Genomic DNA, 20,005 nt, shown 5'->3' with positions numbered 1-20,005 from the left:
TCTCACGTGAGAGGTTGGGGTGTATTTGGGGAAAAGGGAAAAAAGAAGGAACAAAACTGCCCCTCACGTAAAGGGCACACTGATGGGTTTAACGACCAGACTTAACGAGATTAGGGAATTCAGGTTTAATTGCAAGTGAAATGAAACCATAGGAATAAAATTGCAAATTTGAAATTACTGGACTAAAACTGCAGATTTGGACAAACCAGAGAGACGTAAACCGCAGTTCATTGAAATAAGTATTATAATAAAGAAAGGATGAAAATACATATCTACCCATGACTTAACAAATAAATTTAACGCGGTTAGTGATTTGGATGTAAATGGCAAGAACTGGGAAACGTAAAGGGTCTATATGCAAAAAATAAACTTTTTGGACTAAACTCGCATTATTTGCCAATTCACAAAGACAAAAATGATACTTTACTCATTATATATAGTATAGATTATGTATGAGATAATAAGTTTAATATCTTGTGCTAGTTTAAATGTATTGAACTATATTCTTTCTATAAGAAAAACTCATAGACATGCTTCATCTGATGGTTTACTTATGCAGTATACTAGTTGGGTGCCACCGGAGCGACGTGAGAGCCTGCAGCAGTGGGAGGCTGGGAGCATAGACACTCACCACACGACATTAAGAAGAAACTGGAAGCGGCTGGAGATGCAGTGGGGAGCGAAAAATTACCATGCCGATGGAGCAGGGTACCACGCAAGTACAACACTCGGCCTTATGGTTAAATGTAATAAGTAATAACGTTATGTCTCACATAAACACTCGTTTTTTAGCGCGTTATGTAACGCCACAACAAAAACTTATAGCTCACAGGCTTGGTGATATACATTACAACAACAAACACACTCCGAAATCTAACAAAAGGAAGTTACATGATATTACATACGTAAATAACCGTGGACTAGTAATTACTAATTAGTGTTGCTAATCTTCAAGCTCGATAATCTTAACCACGGAATCATCACCAACTTTCTGGCACACGACAACCCGATCATGCGGCTTTATCACACCGATACCCCTACCGTGATCCAAAGCCACCTTCAAAACTGACTCATTTGTCGCACCAGTAGATTCCGCCTGCAAAATAAAACATTTATCAGCTTTTTCACAAAACTAATAAATTTATGAAGAATTTCTTACAGGATGTCGAGGATCCGCAAGCATAGGGAAAAGACCTCTTATGATGAGTGACTGCCTTGCCTTAAAGATCACCAAAAACCGGACGAGAATAAAAAATTTCCCATAAACAAGTAATGAAATTTTTACCAAAAAAGAAAACAACTTATTATTGTATGTACCTCAAAAGCACCGGTAAATGTCCAACGAAGTTGATTCGTTTTAAGGCGTGGAATCACCACCGAGAGCACAGGCATGGTAGGTCTGTACTTCGCAATTAACCTGCAGATTTTATATTGATTATTAACTATTACAAAATGGGAAAATAGATTTTTTTTTAAACTTTATACTATAAAATACACACCTTGCAGCTCTTCCGGATGAAGTGAAGCAAATGATAACCGATGCTTTCACCTTGATAGCAGCACGAACCTATATTTGAATCTTACGGTTTAATATACTTATGATTTTATCATTTAAATAATAACCATAGGTTATATAATATACTGTACCGCAGAGGAAGCAATAGCTTCCAAGTGGGTCATTGGTTCACCGACATATTTGACGGTTTTCTTGAAATACGAGTCTTGATTGTACACTTTCTCAGACTGTATACAGTAAAGCTAAATCAAGAAACTGAATAATAATGTATGATTAACAGACAAATATAGCACAAATTAAAAATTAACTTCACAATTTACCAACTGACACGTATTAACTAACTTGACTGTAAATTGCTGATGTGGCACTACTTTATGTCATAACAGCTGCCACATCAGACACCAGACATGCAAAGAAAAGCGTACATGAAAAGATTATAAAAATTAATTTTATTTACAAATTTAAAATAACGGTCTTTTATTTGGTTCAACTGATTCTACATAAGTTTATCTTTTCCTGATATATTATAAAAAATTATTATGCGTCGAATCAGATGTCAAGTGGCATATAATTAAAATGACAAAGGGCGCAGCATCAGCGACTATTTAAAATCAGCAAGAAATTAATACCTCCCCGCAAATTTTACCGACAATAGAGATGGTTTCGACAGGGTACAAACCCCTCATTGTCTCTGCACCTAGAAGAATTGCATCAGCTCCTGATTCAAACAAAAACATTTTCACACATAAGACAAGCAATTACGTTTTTTGTATAATTTATATTCTATAAAATATAAAAATAATCCACTTACGAGCAAAATAAAAAATATGCGCTTAATAGGGTAGAACATACTATACTCTGATTATAGGGATATCTAATTGTAGATAATATAAGATTATAATGTACTTAATTAATTACCATCTAAAACAGCATTAGCAACATCAGTAGCTTCAGCACGGGTGGGCCTTAAGTTATCAGTCATGCTATCAACAACACGAGTAATAACAGCCGGTTTACCAGCCATATTGCATTTGTTAACAGCTGCTTTTTGAAACAAAAATACCTAAAATAATAAAACTCGGGTACGATTCTACAAAATAATGACGATGATAATGATAATACTCGGAAAATGAGAACAGGTAATTTTACGCTCACCTTCTCTGGTGGAAGGTCTATTCCCAAATTGCCCCTAGCTAGAATAATTCCATCTGCTTCTTGAAGTAATTCATCAAAATTCACTAGACCCTGCATCATATCGGACACACATGTAAAAACATTAACATATGCACTACTTGTTGAATGACGAGAACGCCCTTAGAATTTCGAATAAATGAAACTAACTATATACATTATGTGATCATCTCTAAGAATAATATGCCAAAACAAGCATCTCACCTCTACGTTCTCAATTTTTGCAAAAATCTGAGTTTGACTGAGGTCGCCTAGTTTAGAAAGATATTCACGAGCCTACAAAAAGCAAGAGAATTGAATTGTATGTGGAAAATAGTCAATACAAACAATTGAATTACATATGTAAGAAATTAAGGAGTAAATCCTATACTTCTCGAATATCTTGCCCGGTACGCGCATGCGACAGTGATAATATGTCAACACCGTTTTTGACTCCCCACGTGCTGATAACCTACAATCAAACATTAAAGAAAAAATAATACTTGATTGATCGATAAAGAACCCTTCGGTTTGTTTTAAAAATAATTGTATATTTATTAGATATTGAGATTGTTTACCTCTTTATCTTTATCCGGGAGTGTTGGTAGATCAATATGAACTTGGGAAACATGTAAAGTGTACAATGTACCAGCAAGAACAGCTGAGTTTTTTTATCAAGCAAACAACATCATCACCTTTAACCTCGGAAACCTACATTGCATAAATAAACACTTGATTCAAAATCAGAATTTAAGTTAGTAAATAAACAAGTACAAATTACCTCCATCCAAACAGATGTTGTCTCACTTCCTGTAAACTAGTATTGGCCAAGAAAAATGGTGTCACCGGGCTTTACTGCCTACAAACATCAGTAATCACTTCAAATTAAACATACAGTAGTATGGTTTAATAAACGAAACTAATCTAAATCTAAACTATATAATAAATAAAAATCTAAAATTAGCACGTGTCGCCTCCAAATCCCTTCTAACCATTTTTTTCCCGCCCCTCTCTCTTATTAAATATATCTCACTTTTTAGTAATATATATATATATATATATATATATAAATAAAAATACTAATTACACTAATAAAACACATTTGTTTTAATATATCATTTTATTTTAAGAAACTTTGAAACCTAATTAGGTAGTTTTTGTTTTCAAACAAATAGTAAATGGAAAACAAATTACATTATATAATAGCTAATATATTTTCGAAACCTAATTAGTATTTAAATATTTTTGAATTTATTCTAAAATCGTTAGTATGTGTAATTCATTTTTCCACCTATCCCCGGGTTTGAAGCTAGTATTCACTACTAGAAAAAGAGATGTTTTTCTACAACCGAATTGTAGGAAATTTGTTGGAAAAATTCAGTTTTTAACAATTTTCTAACAAAAAAGTTGTTGGAAAAACACATGCTTGAAAATCGTTTCAACCGTTTTCCAACAAGTTTTCTTACTAAATTGCTACAAAAACATGTGGTTGTAAACTTCCTACAACTTTCCTACAAAAACTATTCATAATTTTATTAGATAATATTGTAGCAAAGTTTGAGCTTATTTTTTTTGTTGGAACTATTTGTCGTAGGAAATTTGTAGGAAGTTTTTGTGAGAAAATGACTTGTTTTCTAGTAGTGATTATGGTAAATAAGAATTTATTACCTTAGCTAGACCGCCAAAATTAATTGGCAATAAACTTGAAGTTGCTTCTTTCTCTTGATCGGGTGTCAAAACTACGAATGAATCTGCTTCAAGAGGTATAGGATGATCACCTTTGTTGACAACAAGGAGTTCAGGGCCAGTTGTATCTAACATAACCTACAGCACACCAAATATAATTACATTAAGAAAAGATGTCTAATCTTTTGATGGTTTATAGCTGTAATAACAAATGGTTGTTCATGAGATGAGGTAGTAATGAAACTTACAGCACACAGTTTCTTTGTTTTCTTGATAGCAATCTTTAAGTTTTCCAATGTCTCCTGGTGAAACTCAGCATCTCCCCATGTAAAATCGAATCGTGCCACTACACAACATGACAAATATTCATATTTATTACTAGTTTTAGAACCCGTGCATTAGACGGGTTGAATTAGTTATTTATGCTACAAAACTTCAGGGTTTGATGATCTCTATATATTGTAATTTGGTAAAAAGTTTCTAGTGTCCAGGGTAGTGAGTTGTCCAATTATGTCCAGAAAACTTATGTCATAATTTTAAACATTCTGATTCAAAAGCATCTAACATAATCAGTTTCATTTGTGATGACATCTAGCAAGCAAAACTCAAAGTCAATTTAATTCTCTCTTGAACATTGTTGCTTGACTGCTCGTAGCTTTGAAGGGACGAGATCGGTGCTGAAGTGGTACGTCACCGTAACATAACGATACTGAAAATGAGGGAAACCATATACCAAATACCGTGCTACTTTTTCGATTCAGTACCAATCGGTATCGGTACCATGAAATTGAGTACCGATTGATATCGGTACCATTGAAAATACCGAATATTACTGAAACTGAATGATATTGATACCGAAGTCATGGAAATCGAGTACCGTTATGGTACTGTTGGGTTCGGTTAGTGATCAGTACCACTGAAAATACACTAATATACCAGAACCAAATGATACCGATATCGAATACATAAAAACTGAATACCGGTAATTATATATTATATGGCCAGAGAAGAGTCTGGAAAGATCTCAGCCCTAGAAAATAACTGGTGAAATCCTGATCATTGATGATCACTTAGACGGCAGTTCCATCGGTAGTTCTGACGGTTTTAGCTTCTCCCCTTTTCTCTCCCGACGTCCCCTCCTTAACCTCTATACCTTCTTCTATGGTGAGAGGAGAGAACATACGTCATCCTTATTTCTTCCTCTTTGCTTCATGGCGATAAAAGGTATGTTTTTTGATTTTAAATTTATATGGAAATCGTTTGATGTTTTTAATTGATACTGATTGCTGGTTGTTTCTTCATTGTTCAAAATCAACATCGTTGCCACCACCTGTCAACGTGTAAGTTTGTTTGTAAATCGATGACGAGATTTTATTTGATCATGACTGAATTCGAATTATTCCGTTCACAAACAAAGTATAGTATAGTATAGTTGCATGGTGCAATTACTCGGTTCCAATGCACTTTAATTGCAATACATCATTTCAATTAATTTGATCGATTTTTTTAGTTATCTAAGATTTTATCATTCAATTCAATTAATTGTTGTTGTTATGATTTTTTTAGTCATTTAAGTTTAAACAATAACTTTATTTATTACTTACAATTTGGAATTTGATACAAACTATATCTTCGGTTACAGGTGATTTGAGTCCATAGATTCACAATTAGTTTGCTACATTGAAACATGTAAGTTATTGTTTAAACTTTAACAACCATTCTCAATCAGTTTGTTTGCTTTATTAGTTGGTCTCTTTTTAAATTCTATTTCTTTTTAGCTTATCCATTGTAATCAAGTTTAATAATTAATCTTTAGCCTTGAAAAACTGAAATTTATCAAATTATCAATTCCTTTTGATTTTGTGTAGGTATTATCTTATTAACACATAATATTAGTAATTAAACTTTTTTTGTGCTCAATTTGCAGGTTAACACCCCCATCAGAACGACAAGAAGGAAGCGTCTAGGCGAATATAAAATCTTATTATGTTGAAGAGGTAAAAGAGATGCGACTCCATGCTGAGAAAGAACTATGAGAGGTACTTAAATCCTTATCTGAGGTTTTGATGAGTGATTCATGATACATGCATATTGCACTTATAAATTGGCTGACTTTATATTCATCTAGAAAACCAAGTTACTCAATAATCAACATGATGCTAAGTTATGGGAATTGAGATCTCAACATGAAGAGGAGTGTAAGCATCTTGACAGGGAGCTAAATATCCAAAAGGAGAGGGTATGTGTAGCTCATCTCTATGATATCCGTATCTACTTATTTTTCTCCACATCAGACGAAATGGAGTTTGTCCACATGAGTTCGGGCCACAACATGTTTGGAAAGTTTGTCCACATGCTCGAGACATATGTTACATGCTTGTAGAAATGTAGTCCAGCTTATGCAGACTTTTATTTTTTTTATTTTTATTCTTTTGTTATTGTGGAACTTTTGACTTTGTAAATCATGATTCAATATATTATTTTTTGTGCATGTCATGCTCAACTTTTTTGTTATCGATCTTCGGGTATGGAAATAACTACTCGGGCATGGGTTTAGTTACAAAGATATATAAAAAAATGTAGATAAATATAAGATTCAAAAATGCAGAGGACGAGCCCGTTTATAGTTTCATAAGGGCTTATTCAAATTGTTTTAGAGTAGTTTCGTTGTTTTTTTGGGGCTCTTTGGGAAATGTTATACATTTGTTTTGTAAGTTTCTTCATTCATTATTCAATTAACGTAGTCATCACATTCCCGTATTAATATTCCCGTCCACCAGACAGGTAAAATATTAGTTGTGTTTGGTTGGTACCAGCTCGATACGGTATCAGTAGATAACAACGTTTAAAACAACGTTTATCCAGTCGATAAAACACAGTTGTTATATTTGGTCGGTATATGTTTGTTAAGTTTCGGAACTAAACCTAAAAAATAGTTACGGTAAGCTAACATTATTAAGACAAAAATGTTGGTGTTACGGCGACGACTCGATGCGAATTCAATTGATATTAATTAAGTTCATTACATGCAAGAAAACTAAAACTAAAAAATAATTTCATCATATTTTAAAAAAATAAACAAATAAAACATAATTAAAAAAAAAGCCTAATACAACAATCAATACTTGGATAACTAAAAAAACCCCCAAAAAATGCTACTACACAACGGAGACTTGAACTTGAGCATTAGAGGTATACAAAACCAGTTTTAAACCCAAACCGAACCGGTTTGGTTTATTAACCGGTTCGGTTTATAGACCGTTTAGAAGCAAGATAGGCCGGTCTGGTCACGTCGGTTCGATCCGGTTTATAAACCGTTTTTTCTCAAACCAGTTCGGTTTTAAAAACCGGTTTGGTAGATCTTAACAGGAACTGGTCCTGAAAATGTCGGTTTGGGTGAAACCGGTTTTTTTGTACACCTCTGTTGAGCATACAATGGGACAAGACTTAGAAAACTTTCCATCAACCATCAAACCAACTCAACAGTTTAAATAATTCTTGAAACTAATTATATAAATAGTTAAAGTCATAACCTTAAAACTTTGTGGCACCAAAGTTTTTAATCATACTAATTTATAATTTGGTTTTTATGTATAGTAACTTTTCCAAAGATAACTTGACACGTGTATGTTTTTTTTTCTTTTAGGGCACGTCTCACGGGTAAAGGTTGCTGAGGGGGTATACCATCGCCACCCATGCATGTACCCACATAGAGAAGAGGACAGAGAGAGTAGAGGAGCGAAAAAGGTGTGCGCGTGTGAGGGTATTTGCGGGTAGACGGCGCTGATGTTTGCAGGTTTTAGCGGGTTCAAAGGGGGTGGGTGAGTTGTCGACGCCAATAATATTCCTTTATCATTTGATTTGATTTTCTTTAATAAATTTTGTTCATTAACTTCTTCTCAAATCAAAGTACATCGTTCCGTTTAATTTTGTGTTCTTAACATACCGATATATATTTTCTTGTAACTAGATTGTATTCAAAATTAAGTATCTTTCTATATAATAAACGGCCTTTGCACGTGCTTGGTAACTTTGGAAAACATATTTGAAACTTCTATAAATCAGATTATTTAGAAAAGAGATGAAAAGCTGGATTCTGGGTCATCACCTTCTCTCTTTTGTTAAACCACATTGAATAGTTGGGTCAGCCAATCCAATCCAAACCACACATCTAACCTACCCCAAATATGGTCCACTGAGCAGATATTACTATTGAGACTTGAGAGTTAAAAAAGGGTTAATGTTTAGGGTAAACGAGTTTGGAACATAAGCGGGCTGGCATGATTGATATCCACTTGAGAGTTAAAAAGGGTTAATGTTTAGGGTAAACGAGTTTGGAACATAAGCGGGCTGGCATGATTGATATCCCGTCTAAACAAGGTCAACCTGTTTATAACACAGATAACACGTTTAACTAGTCGTACTATATAAAGTCAATAAGTCAACACGACACATTCATGCCTTCCTTTTTATTTAAACAATTTATTTTATAAATAACTAAATTATGCTTTTTATGTCATTCACAATGTTGACATAGGTGTGTAAAGCATGTCATGGATTAGTGTTATTGAACTTGTTTCATTTAATCTTATTTAACGTATTGTGCCGTGTAATCCGTTATTATATGGCCGTGTTGGTGTTTAAGAAAATTACATATTTATTGAACGGTGCCAAGTTCAGGTTAAATAGATGTATTAAACGTGTCGTGTTGTATACAATCAGCTTAATCCGAAACTATTAACATTCAACCCTTCTAAAACCAATTCTACAAGTTAGTTTATTAAAATCTGCTAACAATAATGTACAAAATAAATAACCCTAATGGTTTTACTGTAACTAGACTCGAACTAAAATGGGCAAATAGGTTCCGGGGGTGAGTAAACTCGGTGAAAATTTTACTTTTCAATCAAGGTGCCAACTTGTTTTCCAGTCAACGCTTTTGATACATTCCCGCGCTCCAACATGTTAAATACCACAACTATAAATGCAAAAAAAAAAACAATTAAAATCAAATGAAAAATAAGGAAAAGAGTAAAATATAGAGAAAATAAGCTAACCAGATATTGCATTCTCTTCACAAAGCTGTATCGCCATTAAATTGAACGAAGTGCATTGTTTAGAAGCCACATCACGAAACGAAATTTTGTCGAGTGTGGCGTTATTATCATAGATACCATTTACATTTGTACCTTTAATCACAGCATTTGCATTGACTGGTCAACAAAAACAACATTGTCAAATTCAATATATACTTGGACCAAAAATGTAAAAAAAGTAAATTAACATACTCTCGGAGGCTCTTAATGCAGCAGCTGCATCAGTGGTAAAAAGTGGGTTCCCAGTTCCAGCCCCGATCCCACCAAAAATAACAACTCGTCCTTTATCAAGATGACGCATGGCTCGTAATCGGTTATACGGTTCAGCAAGTTCTGGCATCACAAACGCACTTTGAACACGAGTTGGAATACCTAAATTCTGTAAAGCTGATTGAAGCAGTATTGAATTCATAACTGTTGCCATCATGCTACATTTATCATTGTATAAATATCAGAATATTTGTTTTAAAGATATAGTGTTTTAAGTTAAAATAAATAACTAGAAGTACCCGATTTGGTATGCTGTAGGCCTGTCTAAATCAGTTGCGGATACCCATGAATCACCACAAAAGAAGTTACGACCTCCGATTATTATAGCAGCCTATAAATCATAAGTTTTATGATTATTAACATTTACGAGTATATGTTAAGAGTATAATTAACAATATTTTTTGTTCATCTAATCTATATTATAAAACTGATTGCTTTTACATGCAGTTTTCTAGGTCTGTAAATGAACCAAACGTTCAGTGAATTGTTTAGTGGGAAGTTAGCTTATGTCAAGTTATTGATAACCGAACAAACATGAACAATGTTTTTTCATCTAACTAAACGAGCGAACATGAACACGTTTCTTGTTCGTTCATTTGTGTTTGCGAACGTTTGTTTATGTTCGTTCGTTTATATCTATGTATCATACTATCATCGTTCGTTACGTTCATTTATGTTCGTTAGTTTACAATTTTTTACATATTGTTCTAAAAACTTTAGGCCCGTTACAATTTAGTCTACTTTTATAATTGTCCATTACAATTTGGTTTACTTTTAATAAATTTTTAGGTCCAACATATTTATGTTCATATATAATTTTAATTGGTGTTTGCTCATTTATGTTCGTTCATCTATGTTTAGCTATGTTCATTCATTTCACATTCGTGAACCACTCGTTTGTACTATTAACAATCATTTTCTTAACAAACGGACACGAACAACAAAACTCCGTTCATAAAATTGTCTGTGTTAGATCGTTTGTTCGGTTAGAGTTAAACGGAAGAGAGATAAGTACCTCCACACCGCAACGGGAAGCAGTGGCTACTTCTTCTGCTATTTGCAAAGCCACCTAAAAATTTAAAAATCAAGTTTAACGAATGTGTAGATTGCAACATATTCATGAGGTCAACTCAAACGGCAATTTAAAAATTGAACCTTCGGGTCAATGCTTTGACCGTTTCCGGCTAATGCACTGCCACTAACTTTAAAGACTACCCTTTTCCATTTCACGTTTGTACTCGACTTTTTGTTCATAATAGAGCCATTGTGAGGAGCAAGCCTTTGAACATAAACAACACGTATATAAGAACACTAGATAAGATGATTTGAAACAAATGCTAGTACCATGAAATGCTGAAATCTGATACTCAATTATAAACAAAATACCCAAATCTGGCTTCATTATTTTGAGATCTGTTCCGTATCAAATTTCAGTATTTTGGGATCGGTTCAGTCACAGCCGCTCTAAGAATAATTAATTTTTTTTAGGCTGAAGACGGGAAAAAATTGGGGACTTAAGTAAAAGAGTTTTTTGTTCAATTAAATTTTGAAATGGGCTTACTTGGTTATAATTTGGGTTGTCCGAAAAAAATTTGTTTATAAAATATAGGCTTAAATGAGTTGAGAAATTGGATTTAAACATTAAAAATACATATTTTTTTCAAAAAAATACATAAAATTTTTTTAAAAATTTTCGGGCCAAGCGGGGTGTCGGGCCGGTGTCAGTTGACCACCCTGCCCTCCTTGAGAGCCGACCTTGGGTTCAGTATTAGATTTCATTGTTTTTGTGATCGGCTTGGTATCCATTTAGTATCTAATTTCACTATTTTTTATCAGTTCAGTATCAGATTTCATATTTTGTGATCAGCTTAGTATCAGATTTCAGAAGTCTGTGATCGGGTTAGTATCCAATATCAGTATTTTGTGATCCGTTTAGTATCCGATTGCCACTATTTTGTGATCAGTTCATAAATCACAATCAGATTTCATTTTTTTGAGTTCGTTAAGTATCAGATTTCAGTATTTTGTGATACAAACCGATCACATAATACTGAAATCTGACACTAAACTGATCACAAAACACTAAAACCGATCACTGAAAAACTAAACAGATCACAACATGCTGAACTCTGAATCAATTACAAACTACTGAAATTTGACACTGAACTGGATCACTAGATACATAATCATAGTCCAATTTTCAAATAAATATGCATCACTGCAAAGGTGATCGATCATTCAGATAACTACTTATTTATGTTAATTTATGTTAACCGTATACAGATAACTAAACTGTCATATACAAACCTTGCAGACCGCCTATTCGGTTCACCGACAACACTCCCACCGATTTCCCCTCACCTTCATAATCCTCCTCCTCATCATCCGAAACCGCTTCACTCACATTCGCATTCGCCTTCGCCTTCGCCTTCACATGTCCGACTCCAAACACATTATCCATTCTCTTAAACCAAATCCACTTACTCTCACCGCCATTACTCTCCACTCTCTGAGTCTCCAACTTATACCTCTTCTTCAAATTATCAATCTTATTCTTACACTGCTCCACGCCTTTCCGCGACTGCTTATCGCTGCATTCCGCCACCAATCCGGTCACAACTTCCCAATCCTTTCGCGGCAAATTCGTCCGGTTCAATGCTAAGTACTTCTCCGTGAAGGCTTCGAGTAGGATTGTGATCTCCGAAGCTGTCCATTCTTCTCGTTCCTTCCGGTGATCCGAAGTGGACTCGAGTTTTTGCTTTTTGTTAGGGGTTTTGGTTAGGTTTTCGTCGGAATTGACGGCGGCAGGGGTGGCCGGAGACGTTACGGCGGCGGCGGCGGCGGTGGTGGTGTCGCCGTTGCCCGGTTCGTCGGTTGGAGGTGATTCGTTGTGTGGTGATGAAGCCATTGAAGAACAGGTGGTTAGGGTTAGGGTTTGTGGTTTGTAGGATGAAGAAGAAGGTGAAGAAGAATAGACAAACGACGTTAACGGGGACCTCGTGAAGGGGTATAAACGAGTAGAGCTGCTTCGGACCGATAAATATTAAAAAGCTAGAAACGAACCAAAGCGAGTCAAGTCTGAGTCTTTGATAAAACTTGTTTAGTAATTGAGTCTGAGCTCAACGGGAAGCTCGTTTAGGCTCGTCAAGTATTAACGAGCCTTGTTTATTTTTGAAATTTTTATCTTTTTTAACTTTTGTGTGTTAATTTTAGGTTGTACAACCAAGCTCAAGCAGAGCTTTAATTCGTTTAAGATATTGGACATGAGCTCGAGCTGAGCTTAGGCTCGTGAAAATTTTCTCAAAATATAAGAGCCGAACTCGAGCATGGAAAAATGACTCACGAGCCAAGCTCTCGTAAGTTAAAAGGAGCCAAGCTCGGGTTTGACGCGGCTCGTTTACACATCTATTGGAGATGTATTTATTATAGGAACAATGTTACATATTATATTGGAACATGTTTTGAAAACTAATTTTATATTAAGAACTACGAGAAAAAAAAACTTGTAGACAGTGCATTGATTATTGAGATCAGGTGGTAAAATAAGTGCATGATAAAACTCAACTTACATTGATTGATGGTTTTAGAAGAGTGCACGGTTCAGTTCAGTTACTAGCATCAATAGAAAGTCGACACAAAAATCATCAGCTAATCTTTTTTATTAACCAAATGATTTTTTTTGTTAGTTAGTTGATTTTCGGTTCGATTGGTTAATTTTAAGTGATAATCAAAATCAAACTTGGGCTAAAATTTTTGCTTAGAAATACATAAAATGATGAAGGCATAATTATATAAAACATGAAACACATCAGATTTTGGTATGGGTAAAAACATAAATGGTTCATTAAGTTAAATTCGGTTAACTGAGAGTAAAAAAAGCTAATAATCAATTTTTGGTTAATCCAATTTTCTAGTTTGGTTATTGCTCGCCCCTAGAGTCCTAGTTGCTTTAAACCTAAAGAGGGTTAACAATGAAAAACCAGTGGAATTGCACCTGAAACCTGTCAAAGAGAATTTACCAACCTTATAGATTATAAAGGTTAAAACATGTATAACATGAAAATAGAATTCTAAACAACTTTTCACATTTGAGTAAACATTCTCCATATGACAAGCTTTATAGCCCTAAACTACTTATACCACCACCAGTAATTAAGTCAACATCACACATCTTAAAACCAATACTAACCCATGTTAACATAATCATCAACACCATTGTCGCAGTCTAACAAAGCTTTCGCGTTAACTTCTCTACTAAACCTCCAAACGTAGTTCAACCCGACAAGAAGCTCGGTTATTGTCGCCTCGATCTTTTCTTGATTTGCATAGTAGATTGTTTGTACAAGAACATTTGTTCTGGAAACCATATTTTGATGCTCAAAACTCCTCTCTGATTGCCACCTTATCATATTATGAGCAAGTGGAGATAACCAATCCAGAATCCCTAACATTGCATCATTCCATTCGTCCGATAAAACCGGGTCGTAAACCGCCTGTTCTAAGCTTTTAGCGTACGGTTTTAGCCTCACACGAAGCGCGGTTTTCACGTTTTTAGGCAGCATGTTGTATAGATCGTCACGTGCATCATGACCGATCAAATGAGGTGACGCAATAAGCTTTTCGAGAACCACGATCACGTTAGCGTAATGTAGCGCTAACGCACCCGCACCGAGCGTTTCGGGTGGTGGGTCGAAGCGGTTTGGTTTCGAACTACGGGTTTCTTGAACTTGGAATTTAGCGGTAGACGAGGCGGCATTCGGGTTGTCGGATGGAGACCCGTTACCGTTACCACCCATCATACACCCTGTAAACGGGCCACCGATGCTTAAACGGGTCGGGGTATCCATCTTCTTTTCATGGATTTTTGACGATTTATCGCGGATATGCCACCATTTGAGCCCGGTTCGAGCGGCTCGCGCTAAAGGTCCCGACTTTGACGTTAGTTTCCCGATGGGTCCCGAAAAGGAATTCATATTTCGAGTTTTGGAACTCGGAACCATGATCGAGTTACCAAGTGGGCCCGAAAAGTACTTCTTCACATTACTGGTTCTTGAAACCGGCCCGGATTTAGCGCCAACGTTCCCTAACGGGCCCGACGAGAATCTCGTGAAGCTGTTATGAACCGGGTAGTTTTCTTGAAGCAACCCGGAATCTAGTAATGTAGATTCGTGAACTTTTTGAGGTAGCACGTGGGTAGCCCCGAAAACGTGTCCGATTCTTGCAAAGATAGTGAATACCGATCTCGCTAAAATAAGAACCGCGTAATCATAAGTTTTGTTCCATAACGAAATCTCTTTTAACCGTTTCACTTCGTGTTGCTTCCACGCCATTTTCTTGGTAAAATCAACAACGGTTATGGTATCGTGATCAACGTTTTTCTTGATTCGTTTCAAGACTTGTTCAAGTTGCGAAAGACTCTCCATTTCTTGATACAAATTCGAGTTAACCGTAACAAAAGTTTCCATCTTTTTCACTTTCTTGATCATCTTCTTCCCGGAATACTGCCATTGGTACTGATCAACACCGAGTTGAATCAAATCGTCATACGCGCGTTTAAAAGATTTCAAAACCGGATCTTTACAGTTCTTCGACAGCCTCGTGACAACTTTCGACATGTTCTCTAAATTATGCAGCATTTCAGCACATATTAAATCGACTATGTAATCATCATCCTCTGAAATGAGCTTTTTGATACCCGTTGAGCTGCTTATTTCCTCCCGAAGTTTTGTGACTTGTTTATCGGATAGTGAGTTCCATTGATGGACTAACTTAGACATTACACTTGCTACTTCGAATACTAATACTCCAATTCGCACCTTATCGGGACCGTGGTCATGTTTTCTTGAAGGTTTCCATAGACCATGGAACCATGACTCGCCAACCATGGTGCACCCTCAAGAATACTCTGATTCTGAATCAATATAAAATAAGTAACAGTCAATAATCAATCTCAAAAGGTACAGTTTGTTGCGGTTTAACATGTATAGAAAGCACAGTGAACAAAATATAAACGTTATTCAAACGGTAACCTCTAAATGCATGTTTTTTACACTTCTACGTTTTATCAAATAGATAATGTCAGTGTACAGAAAGCATAGTGAACAAAAAATCGTGATTGGTCATCGATTAACACTAATCGGTATGCTAACAATTCGATTTCACCTAATTGGACCAACAAATCGGCAGTCGGTCAAAAACTGTCAAAATCTTTGAAGTATTTGAAAAATTATACTTATTAATCCAACGCAATTAATAAGTTTGAAAGACTATATATAAAATTTTGAAAAAATTTGTATATATATACATAAGTACATAACTTTGAAAAACCACATATAACAGTCCAGGCCGATTAATCACTAGTTGGTACCCCACTGCCCGACTAGCGCCTTGCGAGTTCTACAACACTAAATAATATAATGTTTGAAATAAAACATACATGTGTATGTATATTAGAGGTTACCAATAAGAATCTTGACTTTTGAAAGTCAACAGGTCACCCCACCTTTACAACATCAATATTAATGAATCTGAGTCAAAATTGATGAAAGTATCAAACTATTCAATAATTGTAACATTAATTTAAAGCATATGTTCATATGCTGCTACAACTGGTAAATTTTTATCAGTGAAACCAATAGCATCTATCAATTCATTGTCCATAAAACATGCAAGCTGCCTAATTAGTACCAAAAAATTACAACAATGGCAAGGGTTTGGGGTAGAGCTGTTCACGAGTAGAGCCAAGGTGGGTTCGACCTCAAGCTCCAAATTATACGAGGCAGCTTGGTTAGACTCAAGCTCGAGCTAGAAGTTAACTAGCCTCAGGTCGAGCCAAGCTTGGGTCGAGCTCAGCTTGGTTACAAAAATGATCCAGCTCAGCTCAGATCGATTCAAATCAAGTTTTTTTAGCTTGTTTTATTCGAGTTTTTATTGAGCAAGCTACGAACCGCGAGCTTATTGAACAGCCCGGGTGGGTTCGACCTCAAGCTCCAATTTAAACGAGGCAACTTGGCTAGACTCGAGCTCGAGCTAGAAGTTAACTAGCCTAAGGTCGAGCCAAGCTTCAGTCAAGCTCGCTTGGTTACAAAAATGAGCCTCAGGTCATTTCAAATCAAGTTTTTTTAGCTTGTTTAATTCTCGCTTTTAATCTTTAATTTTTATCGAGCAAGCTACGAGCCGCGATTTTTTTAAATAGCTCTAGTTTGGGGATCTAACTTCACAACCTAGAATCCCAATTTTCACAAATCTCAATATCATTAAATCTGAATCAAAATTCAACCAAAAGAACTCTTATTCAATACTCTCTCAAACACACGCTACATAAATATTTAAAACCTTAGACACAAGTTCCAGGTGAATGTGCGAGCACATAAGCCAAAAACCTAACAATGTTCTGTATTAGAAACGAGAAGCACCATAAATAATGAGAAACTTAACAATTCAAGTAAAGATAACATGAATCGGAACTCTTATTCCATACTCTCTCAAACACACACTATTCAAATATTTAAAACCCTAGATTCAAAGTTTCAGGTGAATGTGTGAGCACGTAAGCCAAAGCTAACAATGTGTTATTGTAATTGAATGAATTCGAGTACAGATAACATGAATCGGAAAATCACTCACCGATTGAATCAGAATCGGAGCACGGAGTTCAAGGTAAAGAGAGAGAGAGTTTTAAAGATACGAAAGAGGGAGGGAGGAAGGTGCAGTGGGTGTGAGTGTGAGTGTGAGTGTGTGTGTGTGTGTGACTCGCACATGGAAAGATTATACAGAGAGAACGAGTGGAATTAATATGCCACACAATTAATTCAATGGTTTTTAATTATTATTATTCATTCATCCAAAATGTTTATACGCACGCGGTGTCATTTACATGACATCTTTGTTTAATTTTCATTTTTTTGATTAACCGGCATCCAAAAACTCCGTTAAATCTTGGCATGTGTGGGCATTTAAGTCTTTTTATGCATATTGCATACTATTTAAGTATTTATAATTAAAAAAACAAATTTATTATATTATTATAAAAAGAAACTAAATAAAATATGTTAAACAAAAACCGTTAAGTCTTGGCATGTTTGGATTTAGCTGAGTTTCTGAATGACAGTTAGTGTGAAGGACAATAAGCAAATGTATTTTGTCATATAAAGGGTAGCGTCCACAAATAAACTTTTTAAAGAACCTGATCCATAAATCGCGTATATTTAAAGGACGAATTTATAATTATTTCATTTTTTAACAGTAAACGAATCCTTTAAATGGGCTACTGCTAAATTTATCGTACTGGGATACCCTCATCTAAGGCCAACGTTTGTAAACACTAGCTCAAATGCACGACAGTGTGGTGAGAAAAAACTTGTTCAGTTCAAGAATCCAACTAGTGAACATATCTACTCACCGAAACTATATGATAGAGGTAGGAATCAAACCTGAATTACATGAAATACCAATTATTTTTCTTACCATTCTGGTACAAGCTCGTTCCCAACTTATCACATGGAAAGATTATGCAGAGAAAACAAGTGGAACTAATATACCACACAATTAATTACATGGTTTAATATTAGTCCTTTATTTGTATAAAGTATGTTCAAGTCTCTATATAATTATAATAGTCTAATTAATTAACTACATATTAATTAGGGATTGCTTATGTAACTTTGTTTTTTTAACGACTAATAAGAGAATATTAATCAAAGAATATTGTTAAATGTAATTATCATTTAAGTTATGTAAATATGCAATTGTACATGCATAATTGCAAAAAATAGATTGCGTAATTATCATATAAGTTACGTGAATATTTATTAAGTTGCCTAGTTATACCCAAGCTAGAGAGTAGAGACTCACATTATGTCAACTAGAGGTGCACAAGCCAACCTGTCCAAAAAAACTGGTTTATACCTGATGGTTTATAACCGGTTATACATTTTGGCCCAAAGGTTTTAGGTTTTTTTAACAATTTTTTTAAAAAACCCGGGTTTTTTTCGGTTAGTTACCGGTTATACCATTAGGGTTTTTGTGTTTGAAACCGGGTAGTATCCGACCCGATTAACCGGTTAACTGGTTTGGGCATGTCTAAAATTGATTATTAGTACCATCACATCCTGGGCCAAGACCTTATTGCAGTGGACAAATTAGAATAGAGCCCAAGTCCAAAAGAGATGGGCGAACGGCTAGCAAGCCCAAGTATTAGAGGCCCAAAATGGTCGTATAGACAAATTGAAACTTTTTTTCTAAAAAACAATAAGCAAAAAAAAAGTAAGTTCAGCCAAACACCCCCTCAAACTCAAAGATCGTCTCTTATTAGTCAGGGCACCCAATAGTTATTTGTTTATTGTTTTAGGTCCCCCATTGTTTATTTTTTTTGTCGATCATACTTTATTTTCATATTCCTTCATTTGTGTTTTCTATCAATTTTGCCCACATCAAAGTATCAAACCATTATTTCATGCAATTTAGTTGATTCTTTTTCTTTTTGTTGTTGACATTTGGGCTTTGACAATTTTGGAAAAAAAATAACAAACTTAGGCCTAATCTTTAATGGTGTCACAAAAAATAATAAACCAAATGACATTGCAGTTCTTTCCAAAATTCAGACATGAAACGAACATCCCGATCAGACACCGGCACTCCATGAAGCCAGACGATCTCATTAACGAATATTACTTTACTATACTTTTTAAGACTTTTATTAGATTAACACTCATGCCCAGCTCAACGTGTTCGGAGGCCTAAAATGAACTAAAATAATGAGTTTTTTTTTCTTTTTCTTTTTATATGCGTATTACAGAGTGTATCATGAACTATGGAATATGAATGATATGCAATTATAATGGCTAAATGACATTCTTCCTTAACTTGTAGTCCATCACCGAGTTATTTTATAAAAAACATTCACTTTTAAACACACATAATACAAACCTTGTTTTAGATTGAGCCCTATAAAACTGGAGGCCTAAGCTTTGGCTTTGTTTGACTTACACACAAGACGACACTGCTTTCTATCTAATTTTTTATCGTTCATTTAGTTGTGGTAATTCATGGAAAACATATTTTGTGAACATGTAGTTATCTTAACATAACATTTGATCTATGTGTTTATACTTATAACATTATCAAAATAAGTAACATATGCTTATGCATGTTTACACCAACACGCTTCAATAAGATATACTAAACGTAAACTTTGTGAATATTTTGACTTATATGAGTCAAATTCAAAAATTTGATTGGATTTCAAAGTTAATTATTTTAAAGGTTC

General features: G+C 34.9%; 3 protein-coding genes and 1 pseudogene across 5 annotated transcripts; all 4 read right to left on the bottom strand.

Moving 5' to 3' along the window:
* Positions 1–787: 787 nt before the first annotated feature.
* LOC143560205 (pyruvate kinase 1, cytosolic-like) lies at positions 788–4,767 on the bottom strand (annotated as a pseudogene). Its single transcript, XR_013140079.1, has 14 exons — positions 4,621–4,767; positions 4,355–4,510; positions 3,468–3,545; positions 3,265–3,397; positions 3,078–3,158; positions 2,912–2,983; positions 2,672–2,761; positions 2,435–2,579; positions 2,146–2,234; positions 1,648–1,743; positions 1,500–1,567; positions 1,318–1,417; positions 1,160–1,219; positions 788–1,096 (listed from the first exon to the last, which is right to left on the bottom strand). The product of XR_013140079.1 is annotated as a pyruvate kinase 1, cytosolic-like (transcript).
* A 4,346-nt stretch (positions 4,768–9,113) lies between these two features.
* LOC143560186 (uridylate kinase PUMPKIN, chloroplastic-like) lies at positions 9,114–12,124 on the bottom strand. 2 transcript variants are annotated; one of them, XM_077048544.1, is made up of 7 exons: positions 12,046–12,124; positions 10,894–11,017; positions 10,754–10,807; positions 9,978–10,069; positions 9,661–9,896; positions 9,430–9,585; positions 9,114–9,350 (listed from the first exon to the last, which is right to left on the bottom strand). In XM_077048544.1, exons 2-7 carry the CDS (start codon positions 10,990–10,992, stop codon positions 9,268–9,270), a joined length of 720 nt encoding a protein of 239 aa, XP_076904659.1. In that variant the 5' UTR covers positions 10,993–11,017; positions 12,046–12,124; the 3' UTR covers positions 9,114–9,267. The 2 variants fall into 2 exon arrangements, with proteins under 2 accessions (XP_076904659.1, XP_076904660.1); XM_077048545.1 differs by lacking the exon at positions 12,046–12,124 and having other exon boundaries at positions 10,894–11,080.
* On the bottom strand, positions 12,026–12,646 carry LOC143560190 (uncharacterized). The gene has a single exon (XM_077048548.1). The coding sequence runs from the start codon at positions 12,644–12,646 to the stop codon at positions 12,026–12,028; it is 621 nt and encodes a 206-aa protein (XP_076904663.1).
* Positions 12,647–13,804: 1,158 nt separating this feature from the next.
* On the bottom strand, positions 13,805–17,458 carry LOC143560204 (protein PSK SIMULATOR 1-like). The gene is made up of 2 exons (XM_077048556.1): positions 17,365–17,458; positions 13,805–15,649 (listed from the first exon to the last, which is right to left on the bottom strand). Exon 2 carries the CDS (start codon positions 15,621–15,623, stop codon positions 13,923–13,925), a length of 1,701 nt encoding a protein of 566 aa, XP_076904671.1. The 5' UTR covers positions 15,624–15,649; positions 17,365–17,458; the 3' UTR covers positions 13,805–13,922.
* Between the last annotated feature and the right edge of the window lie 2,547 nt (positions 17,459–20,005).

Source organism: Bidens hawaiensis, unplaced genomic scaffold (genome assembly GCF_021521415.1).
Source record: "Bidens hawaiensis isolate Kalapana, Puna unplaced genomic scaffold, B.hawaiensis_p1.1 tig00020232_1, whole genome shotgun sequence".
Classification (NCBI taxonomy): domain Eukaryota; kingdom Viridiplantae; phylum Streptophyta; class Magnoliopsida; order Asterales; family Asteraceae; genus Bidens; species Bidens hawaiensis.
Note: the sequence above shows the minus strand (reverse complement) of the source record. Positions and strands in the feature narration are given on the sequence as shown.

Excerpts from the sequence above, each read along its gene's own strand:
- LOC143560186 (XM_077048544.1), bottom strand. The coding sequence starts at position 10,992 with ATGAACAAAAAGTCGAGTACAAACGTGAAATGGAAAAGGGTAGTCTTT. Across the intron at positions 10,808-10,893 it reads GTCAAAGCATTGACCCGAAG|GTGGCTTTGCAAATAGCAGA; the intron begins GTTCAATTTTTA and ends TTAAATTTTTAG. Across the intron at positions 9,351-9,429 it reads TGAAGAGAATGCAATATCTG|TTGTGGTATTTAACATGTTG; the intron begins GTTAGCTTATTT and ends TTGCATTTATAG.
- LOC143560190 (XM_077048548.1), bottom strand. The coding sequence starts at position 12,646 with ATGGCTTCATCACCACACAACGAATCACCTCCAACCGACGAACCGGGC.
- LOC143560204 (XM_077048556.1), bottom strand. The coding sequence starts at position 15,623 with ATGGTTGGCGAGTCATGGTTCCATGGTCTATGGAAACCTTCAAGAAAA.